This window comes from Aedes albopictus, chromosome 1 (assembly GCF_035046485.1).
Source record: "Aedes albopictus strain Foshan chromosome 1, AalbF5, whole genome shotgun sequence".
Classification (NCBI taxonomy): Eukaryota; Metazoa; Arthropoda; class Insecta; order Diptera; family Culicidae; genus Aedes; species Aedes albopictus.
The window spans coordinates 259,186,345-259,197,279 of record NC_085136.1 but is presented as its reverse complement, the minus strand read 5'-3'; the positions used below and the strand labels follow the sequence as shown (position 1 = coordinate 259,197,279).

At 40.8% G+C, this 10,935-nt stretch overlaps 1 protein-coding gene across 1 annotated transcript; it reads right to left on the bottom strand.

Moving 5' to 3' along the window:
* Positions 1-6,137: 6,137 nt before the first annotated feature.
* LOC134291625 (probable DNA repair protein RAD50) lies at positions 6,138-6,716 on the bottom strand. Its single transcript, XM_062859609.1, has one exon. It carries the CDS (start codon positions 6,714-6,716, stop codon positions 6,138-6,140), a length of 579 nt encoding a protein of 192 aa, XP_062715593.1.
* Between the last annotated feature and the right edge of the window lie 4,219 nt (positions 6,717-10,935).

Sequence of the window (10,935 nt, the reverse complement as noted above, 5' to 3'; positions counted from 1 at the left end):
TGCTCAGGATTCGACCAGAATTATGCTCAGGATTCGACCAGAATCCTGTTCAGAATTCGACCAGAATCCTGCTCAGGATTCACTAGAATCCTGCTCAGGATTCGTACAGAATCCTGCTCAGGATTAGTCTAGAATCCTGCTCAGGCATCGACTAGAATCTTGCTCAGGATTCGGCCAGAAGTCTGTTACAAAACCCTGCATAGGATTTGACCAGAATAATATTAAATCAAGGTATACGTCAGGACCTTAGCAGGAAGTTGCTCAGAATTCCGGTGAATTTTGATACATATTCTCACTTTCATACCCATAAAATTGATAATTTTGTCGCAACATCCCAATAACTGTTCCACAGTCCCCATTACAGAGAACCTTGCAACCCAAAAAATCACTTGAAACGCACGGACCCTGGGAGCGAATTCGACGTTTTTTTTGCTCTTCAAATTTCAGGAAAAAAAGTTATAAAACCCGTAAGAGTCAAATCAACAATAAATAAAAAAAAACGAGACGAACAGTTCCCAATCGGTTTCGGTTGATCGTTTCTCATTTCTCACTTCGTGCCATTCCGCGCCATCGACTACTGAGAGGCCGTTCTTGTTGTTGCACATCCAGAATCCAGAAAGTAGCATTTTATAGCTGAGAAATTACCACCGCAGAGTCGGCCGTTGGTTGTTGGTTGGCACACGGGTGCCGTCCGTTAAATTGATGAACGCGGTGCGATAGATCCCGCACCCTCTTACTTACTCTTTTATTGATCAATCTCGCTCTAGGATCTGGTGTCGTTGTTTTTATTGCAAACCATTATTTATCTTTTTTTTTTCTGTTGTCTGATTTTCTAATGCAGCATTGTGGAATTTCTTTTATCGGTTTACTGTGAAATTCTTTCGAGCCGGCGTCTGAGATCTGAGGTCCATTGAATGGAGGAGGTTGAGAGAAATGAATGGTCTGGAAAATTGTCGAAAAGAATTTAATGAAGAGCAGGTCACTTACATTCCACAGAATTCCTAGAATTTTGCTAGGACCCATGAAGAAGTGCAACCCCGAATAGTACTGAATCCTGCAATACCAAAGTTACTTTGTGGAAACCTTCAGCAGTATGATTTTTTAGATGCAGTAGATTTTTAATGCATCTTGTGGACGCCTGCAGAAGCTTATAATGGATGACTGAAAAAGATAATACCGGAAACTTACTGAATCTTCTACTGAAATCCTGCAAAAGCTCTCACAGCAAAAGCTTCTACTGGAAGCTTGCAGAAGCTTAAAATGAAAGCTTACAGAAGCTTAAAAAAGCTTCTACTGAAAGATTACTGATGCTTCTACTGGAAGCTTGCAGAAGCTTCTATTGAAAACATGGGAAGCTTCTACTGGGAGCTTGCAGAAGCTTCTACTGGAAGCTTGCAGAATCTTTTACTGGAAGCTTTTAGAAGCTACTACTGGAAGCTTGCAGAAGCTACTACTGGAAGCTTGCAAAAGCTTCCACTGGAAGCTTGTAGAAGCTTCTACTGGAAGCTTGTAGAAGCTTCTATTGGAAGCTTGCAGAAGCTTCTACTGGAAGCTTACAGAAGCTTCTACTGGAAGCTTGCAGAAGCTTCTACTGGAAGCTTGCAGAAGCTTCTACTGGAAGCTTGCAGAAGCTTCTACTGGAAGCTTGCAGAAGCTTCTACTCGAAATTTGTCGAAGCTTCTCCTGGAAGCTAGCACGAGCTTCTACTAGAAGCTTGCACTGGAGCTTCTACTGGAAGCTGCAGAAGCTTATACTGGAAGCTTGCAGAAGCTTCTACTGGAAGCTTGCAGAAGCTTCTACTGGAAGCTTGCAAAAGCTTCTACTGGAAGCTTGCAGAAACTTCTACTGGAAGCATGCAGAAACTTCTACTGGAAGCATGCAGAAACTTCTACTGGAAGCTTGCAGAAGCTTCTACTGGAAGCTTGCAGAAGCCTCTACTAGAAGCTTGCAGAAGCTTCTACTGGAAGCTTGCAGAAGCTTCTACTGGAAGCTAGCACGAGCTTCTACTGGAAGCTTGCAGAAGCTTCTACTGGAAGCTAGCACGAGCTTCTACTAGAAGCTTGCAGAAGCTTCTACTGGAAGCTGCAGAAGCTTATACTGGAAGCTTGCAGAAGCTTCTACTGGAAGCTTGCAGAAGCCTCTACTAGAAGCATGCAGAAACTTCTACTGGAAGCATGCAGAAACTTCTACTGGAAGCGTGCAGAAGCTTCTACTGGAAGCTTGCAGAAGCCTCTACTAGAAGCTTGCAGAAGCTTCTACTGGAAGCTTGCAGAAGCTTCTACTGGAAGCTAGCACGAGCTTCTACTAGAAGCTTGCAGAAGCTTCTACTGGAAGCTGCAGAAGCTTATACTGGAAGCTTGCAGAAGCTTCTACTGGAAGTTTGCAGATGCTTCTACTGGAAGCATGCAGAAGCTTCAACTGGAAACTTGCTGAAGACTCTGCTGGAAGTTCAAGTAACGAGGAAGTTAAAAAGTGAATATATCTGTCCAATATTTATCCAGTTTACTTCACTGATCAACCTTGAAGACTAACCAGCGGGAATCTCCAACGGAAAAACGTGAGAAATTACCAACAAATTAGTAACAACAAAAAGTGCCTCTCATACCTCATTTTTCAATTCGCTCGCCGTGAAACAGGACTTGGATTCCTGTCCGATCGCAGACCCCATACTGCAAAGGAAACACTTGAACCTCAAAGCGGAACTAACCCGATTTCGGCGCATGATTCCCATCCTTGTCGGTGTGGTGTCCGTCCGTCCAATTGTTTAGCTATAATTTACAAGTCATATGGTTCCTCGGCCGAATTTCACTCGACCTCTTTTTTTCATTAAGCAAGACGCGGGCGTCTCACAAACATCCTCCGAAAGATCGGCGGGGGTCCAGACCCATTTGTATTGTTGTCCACTTGCTTGCTCCGTCAGTGCAATCGGAGCGGGATCTCGCCATTTCTATCTTACACTGAATTTCGTGGCCTAGAATGGGAACCACTTGAAAATTGCATTCTCCTTTCTGTTTAGGATTTCTCTCTTTGAAGCAATGAGCCGAGCGCCTGCCAAAATTTCCCACGCCACAATAGTGGCCTTGAATTGATGCCAATGGTTGCAGAACAGCAGAGCACACTCTGGAAGGACTTAAGGATATCGGGCACTTGCCGTCTCATTCTCAAGAAAATTCCGGAAAGTGTCCCGGTGTGATGGATAGGACCTCTTTTGCCAGAGTTCAGACGGTCGGCGTGGGCATTTTAATTAGGAGATGATAGTGCAACTTTGTGGGGGCCTAGCCATTATGGAATAAGGTCAGAGGGATGGCCAATTGAAGTCATTCGTTTTGGTTTGATGAAGGTCGATTTCGCAGCTTTTCTCACCTTTTCTCGAAATATGATTCTTGAGGTTATGCAACAAAACAAAGCATTTCTTGGTAGAATGACAGAGCAAAGTTTTGAAGAAATATGTATGGACTAGCAAATTGAATGAAATACACAGACTTACCCAACACAGCATCGACATGGATGGTGTATACATACCTGAAATATATAAGAAAAAATGACTATCAGATAAAGTAACACAAAACTAAACATAAAATGAATTTTGCATGGATTTCGATTCCGATTGAATTTCGAGTGGATTTCGAATGGATTTCAATCAGATTTCAGTTGGGTTTTCGACCGGATTTCGATTGGATTTCGATTGGATTTCGATTGGATTTCGAACCAATTTCGATTGGATTTCAATTAGATTTCGATTGGATTTCAATTAGATTTCGATTGGATTTCGATTGGATTTCGATTGGATTTCGATTGGATTTCGATTGGATTTCGATTGGATTTCGATTGGATTTCGATTGGATTTCGATTGGATTTCGATTGGATTTCGATTGGATTTCGATTGGATTTCGATTGGATTTCGATTGGATTTCGATTGGATTTCGATTGGATTTCGATTGGATTTCGATTGGATTTCGATTGGATTTCGATTGGATTTCGATTGGATTTCGATTGGATTTTGATTGGATTTCGATTGGATTTCGATTGGATTTCGATTGGATTTCGATTGGATTTCGATTGGATTTCGATTGGATTTCGATTGGATTTCGATTGGATTTGGATTGGATTTCGATTGGATTTCGATTGGATTTCGATTGGATTTGGATTGGATTTGGATTGGATTTCGATTGGATTTCGATTGGATTTCGATTGGATTTGGATTGGATTTGGATTGGATTTCGATTGGATTTCGATTGGATTTCGATTGGATTTTGATTCGATTTCGATTCGATTTCGATTCGATTTCGATTCGATTTCGATTCGATTTCGATTCGATTTCGATTCGATTTCGATTCGATTTCGATCGATTTCGATTCGATTTCGATTCGATTTCGATTCGATTTCGATTCGATTTCGATTCGATTTCGATTCGATTTCGATTCGATTTCGATTCGATTTCGTTTCGATTTCGATTCGATTTCGATTCGATTTCGATCGATTTCGATTCGATTTCGATTCGATTTCGATTCGATTTCGATTCGATTTCGATTCGATTTCGATTCGATTTCGATTCGATTTCGATTCGATTTCGATTCGATTTCGATTCGATTTCGATTCGATTTCGATTCGATTTCGATTCGATTTCGATTCGATTTCGATTCGATTTCGATTCGATTTCGATTCGATTTCGATTCGATTTCGATTCGATTTCGATTCGATTTCGATTCGATTTCGATTCGATTTCGATTCGATTTCGATTCGATTTCGATTCGATTTCGATTCGATTTCGATTCGATTTCGATTCGATTTCGATTCGATTTCGATTCGATTTCGATTCGATTTCGATTCGATTTCGATTCGATTTCGATTCGATTTCGATTCGATTTCGATTCGATTTCGATTCGATTTCGATTCGATTTCGATTCGATTTCGATTCGATTTCGATTCGATTTCGATTCGATTTCGATTCGTTTTCGATTCGTTTTCGATTCGATTTCGATTCGATTTCGATTCGATTTCGATTCGATTTCGATTCGATTTCGATTCGATTTCGATTCGATTTCGATTCGATTTCGATTCGATTTCGATTCGATTTCGATTCGATTTCGATTCGATTTTGATTCGATTTCGATTCGATTTCGATTCGATTTCGATTCGATTTCGATTCGATTTCGATTCGATTTCGATTCGATTTCGATTCGATTTCGATTCGATTTCGATTCGATTTCGATTCGATTTCGATTCGATTTCGATTCGATTTCGATTCGATTTCGATTCGATTTCGATTCGATTTCGATTCGATTTCGATTCGATTTCGATTCGATTTCGATTCGATTTCGATTCGATTTCGATTCGATTTCGATTCGATTTCGATTCGATTTCGATTCGATTTCGATTCGATTTCGATTTCGATTCGATTTTCGATTCGAAATCGAATCAAATCAGAATCAAATCAGAATCAAATCAGAATCGAAACAGAATCAAATCAGAATCAAATCAGAATCAAACCAGAATCAAACCAGAATCAAAACAGAATCAAATATAGAATCAAATCAAAATCAAATCAGAATCAAATATAGAATCAAATAAGAATCAAATCAGAATTAAATCAAATCAAATCAGAATCAAATCAGAATTAAATCAGAATCCAACCAAAATCAAATCCGAATCAAATCAGAATCAAATTAGAATCAAATTAGAATCAAATCAGTATCAAATCAGACTCAAATCAGAATCAAATCAGAATCAAATCAGAATCAAATCAGAATCAAATCAGAATCAAATCAGAATAAAATCAGAATCAAATCAGAATTAAATCAAATCAAATCAGAATTAAATCAGAATCAAATCAGAATCAAATCAGAATCAAATATAGAATCAAATCAAAATCAAATCAGAATCAAATATAGAATCAAATAAGAATCAAATCAGAATTAAATCAAATCAAATCAGAATCAAATCAGAATTAAATCAGAATCCAACCAAAATCAAATCCGAATCAAATCAGAATCAAATTAGAATCAAATTAGAATCAAATCAGTATCAAATCAGACTCAAATCAGAATCAAATCAGAATCAAATCAGAATCAAATCAGAATCAATTCAAAATCAAATCAGAATCAAATCAGCATCAAATCAAATCTAATCAACTTGAGTCATCGATTCGAGTCTTCGATTCGAGTCTTCGATTCGAGTCTTCGATTCGAGTCTTCGATTCGAGTCTTCGATTCGAGTCTTCGATTCGAGTCTTCGATTCGAGTCTTCGATTCGAGTCTTCGATTCGAGTCTTCGATTCGAGTCTTCGATTCGAGTCTTCGATTCGAGTCTTCGATTCGAGTCTTCGATTCGAGTCTTCGATTCGAGTCTTCGATTCGAGTCTTCGATTCGAGTCTTCGATTCGAGTCTTCGATTCGAGTCTTCGATTCGAGTCTTCGATTCGAGTCTTCGATTCGAGTCTTCGATTCGGGTCTTCGATTCGAGTCTTCGATTCGAGTCTTCGATTCGAGTCTTCGATTCGAGTCTTCGATTCGAGTCTTCGATTCGAGTCTTCGATTCGAGTCTTCGATTCGAGTCTTCGATTCGAGTCTTCGATTCGAGTCTTCGATTCGAGTCTTCGATTCAAGTCTTCGATTCAAGACTTCGATTGAAGATTTTAATTCGATTTCGCTTCGATTTCCGTTTTGATTTTGATTCTTTTTTAATTCGATGAGACCGTAAATGTTTTCTTTTCTCATTGTATAAACTTTCGAAAACCTTCAATTGTAACGGTTTTCGCTTGCATGCGATTCAACTTGCTCGACCATAAAACGAGTTTTTCGTGTTCCAAAATCGGAAAGGACCCAGATCACAGATCCACGACTCTTTCTTTAGCACAATGCGCTTTCAATTTTCCAGCAAATAACCGTTTTCTTGATTCACCAAAACCTGTGTGTGCGCGGGGATGCTGGTCAAAAACGAGAAGCCGGGAACCGGTTATCCATATCCCGAGATGGGCCAAAAGGTCAGTATCAAAACAGTGTGCATCTCGACTGGTCCCCGGTACAAATCGGACACCCAAAACCCATCTTAATATTTTCCCACTCGCGACTTGCGAGCACTCAGCGCAGAGTGCACACTGATCAAAATCTTAAATTTTCTTCTTCTCAGTGGTTTTAAGGGAAAGGGGAAAGGGCTATCACTAGTGCACGGTTGTCATCTTAGCAGGGCTGTGAGCGGGTGGTATATAAAGTAGGTGAATGACATCCACAGGAAAACGAAAAGAATTTTCTTCAAAGTTTCTTCCAGGCATTCTTTCAGAAATTACTTCGAAAGTTATTTCGGATTTTATCCGGAAGTTTGACCGATTACATCAGTAACAGCCCTGCCCTTGATCCCATACCTGTGTCGTCGACACACCGATCCCATTCAGGAAGATCCCGCCAAGCCCTGCAACGGGACACTCTGTTGACGGAGATAAATCTAATGAATATTCAAAACAAGGATTACATGGTTCATCATAGTCGTCGACGAGATGACCGCAGTATGGTCCCAAACTGACTGGCGGGAAATGATTTACGCCGAAACGGGCGCGTAAACAAATCGGATCGCACCGGACCGGTGCGGTGATGCCGGCCCATCCGTCCCATCCGAAGAAAGAGCGCAGATTAGTCCCTCTAATCATACTCATTAATTTACCCGTCGTCCCTCTGGTCCGTTTTTTTTCAAGAGATGGACCGAGGCACGGCCGAAATCAAGTATGAAGGGTCCTTTCTCTGTGAACTAGTTTCTCTCGGTTTCACCCGATATCCGGACTTTCGGATTCGGACCCGGGTGCGTGCATCCCAGAAGATGATGACGAGTGACGAGTGTGACGAGATGAAGGAAATGTTTTGCCTGCCTCGGGAAATCACTTTCTCAGATCCGCTATATTTTTTAAGGGAACCCTTGATGACCGGAAAGATTTGAGCGTTAAAAAAAACTAGAACAAATTGCATCGCATCTTGTACAACTAGATCCCAGGGGCTTTGTTTGGCAGCTGACAGGATTGATGATAGAAATTTGTGTTATCTTAGGATAGCAATTTGTCCTAATTTATCAGTTCATTCACTGCATTGTTGTAATCCAGCAAAACGAAGTAAAGACCATCATAAATGGACTAGAATCGAGTATCATTTAGAGTTGATTGCGATTGAATTTGGACTACGCCGAGTTCAGATTCGAATTCGGACGCAGGGCCAGAATCGAGCTTGGACTTAAAAAAGCATCTCGATGTCCTAGTAGAGGAAAAGATCTCAATAATACCACATTTGGATATCAAAAAGTGATATTGGTCTGATTTATATAAGAGATAAAAGATCTAAAAATAATATCTAAAATTTGCTCCTGGAACATCACTATGTTGTTCCATGATTAGCTCTAATAAGATCTAACCAATAGCAGCAAGTTATTCATCTGATCGTGAAATATCAAAACTTGATATTGTTCAGATGTTCCTGGAATGTTTTTTTAGATATTATTTTCAGTACTTCTATCTCTTATATCAAACAATCCAATATCACATTCTGATCGTCAGTACTTCACCTCTACCCGGTGAGGAGAAGAAACTCTTTGAAGAGTCGGGCCGAGAGCGTTGCAAAACTTAGAGAAGACTGAGTTAGGCAGACCGGAAGCAGCCGAAAGTTCCGGTAAAATCATCGAGTTGATGCCTATGTCAACGTCTGTGGATGGGTGATGATCATCTGGACGATTCACAAATATTACATCCTTTTTCAACGTGAGAGCTGCAGGTTCTTCTGTAAATTCTTTTGAGGTTGAAGGTGACAAAGAAAGTAAAAAGTACTTATCTTGGGAAGTGACGATCGTAGATCTGCTAAAGATGGAGGAGCCAGCGCTAACAGTATCAAACACACACACATTCTTAAGAGAAGAATGATCCCGTTGGTTTAAAGCCTCTATGATAAAAATAAAATGCTGTTACGGTTTGGCTTCGCAATCTTAAGGGGAATGGAAAACACTAGTTTTTTATTATTACCGACGTTTCGGTCCGTTTGGGACCATATTCAAGGGCTCAATCTTTAAGGTTTTCTGGTAAAAACAGTTTTGCTACCCGAGCAGGAATGAATAACTGACACATAACCGGAGCATACCAAAGTCGGTGATCCAGGTATTGAAAATACCTGGACGAGTTATTAGATTGGTGTTGAGGACTGCTTGAGGTATTATTCAATTATGGAAAAATCGCTATTTGAAAATTCACCGATTATTATTTAGGTATTGCCATACCTGATGTCATTATTCACGCGTTATGCACAGAATACACACCAGTTATTATTTTTGATATTTTACCTCTTACGCAGGGCTACTTAATACCTCATTCAGGTTGAAAGTATTCGGTTTTCAGGATTCTGTAGAGAATCCTCTCAGGATTCTGTAGAGAATCCTCTCAGGATTCTGTAGAGAATCCTCTCAGGATTCTGTAGAGAATCCTCTCAGGATTCTGTAGAGAATCCTCTCGGGATTCTGTAGCGAATCCTCTCAGGATTCTGGGGAGAATCCTCTCAGGATTCTGGGAGAAAATCCTCTCAGGATTCTGGGGAGAATCCTCTCAGGATTCTGGGGAGAATCCTCTCAGGATTCTGGGGAGAATCCTCTCAGGATTCTGGGGAGAATCCCCTCAGGATTCTGGGGAGAATCCTCTCAGGATTCTGGGAAGAATTCTCTCAGGATTCAGGGGAAAATCCACTCAGGATTCTGGGGAGAATCCTCTCAAGATTCTGGGGAGAATCTTCTGAGGATTCTGGGGAAAATCCTCTCAGAATTCTGGTGAGAATCCCCTCAGGATTCTGAGGAGAATTCTCTCAGAATTCTGTAGAAAATTCTCTAAGAATTCGGTGTGGAGCGGACCTGGTGTGATGGTTAGAACACTTGACTATCACGCCGAGGACCTGGGATCGAATCCCACTCCCGACAAACTCGCAAAATGTGAGTTCTTCCTTCGGAAGGGAAGTAAAGCGTGGGTCCCGAGATGAACTAGCCTAGGGCTAAAAATCTCGTTAATACAGACAAAAAAAAATAAGAATTCGGTAGAGAATCCTCTAAGGATTCTGTAGAGCATCCTTTAAGGATTCTGTACAGAATCCTCTCAGGATTCTGTAGAGAATCCTCTCAGGATTCTGTAGAGAATCCTCTCAGGATTCTGTAGAGAATCCTCTCAGGATTCTGTAGAGAATCCTCTTAGGATTCTGTAGAGAATCCTTTCAGGATTCTGTAGAGAATCCTCTCAGGATTCTGTAGAGAATCCTCTCAGGATTCTGTAGAGAATCCTCTCAGGATTCTGTAGAGAATCCTCTCAGGATTCTGTAGAGAATACTCTCAGGATTCTGTAGAGAATCCTCTCAGGATTCTGTAGAGAATCCTCTCAGGATTCTGTAGAGAATCCTCTCAGGATTCTGTAGAGAATCCTCTCAGGATTCTGTAGAGAATCCTCTCAGGATTCTGTAGAGAATCCTCTCAGGATTCTGTAGAGAATCCTCTCAGGATTCTGTAGAGAATCCTCTCAGGATTCTGTAGAGAATCCTCTCAGGATTCTGTAGAGAATCCTCTCAGGATTCTGTAGAGAATCCTCTCAGAATTCTGTAGAGAATCCTCTCAGGATTCTGTAGAGAATCCTCTCAGGATTCTGTAGAGAATCCTCTCAGGATTCTGTAGAGAATCCTCTCAGGATTCTGTAGAGAATCCTCTCAGGATTCTGTAGAGAATCCTCTCAGGATTCTGTAGAGAATCCTCTCAGGATTCTGTAGAGAATCCTCTCAGGATTCTGTAGAGAATCCTCTCAGGATTCTGTAGAGAATCCTCTCAGGATTCTGTAGAGAATCCTCTCAGGATTCTGTAGAGAATCCTCTCAGGATTCTGTAGAGAATCCTCTCAGGATTCTGTAGAGAATCCTCTCAGGATTCTGTAGAGAATCCTCTCAGG

Coding starts and splice junctions, on each gene's coding strand:
- LOC134291625 (XM_062859609.1), bottom strand. CDS start 6,716: ATGAGAAAAGAAAACATTTACGGTCTCATCGAATTAAAAAAGAATCAA.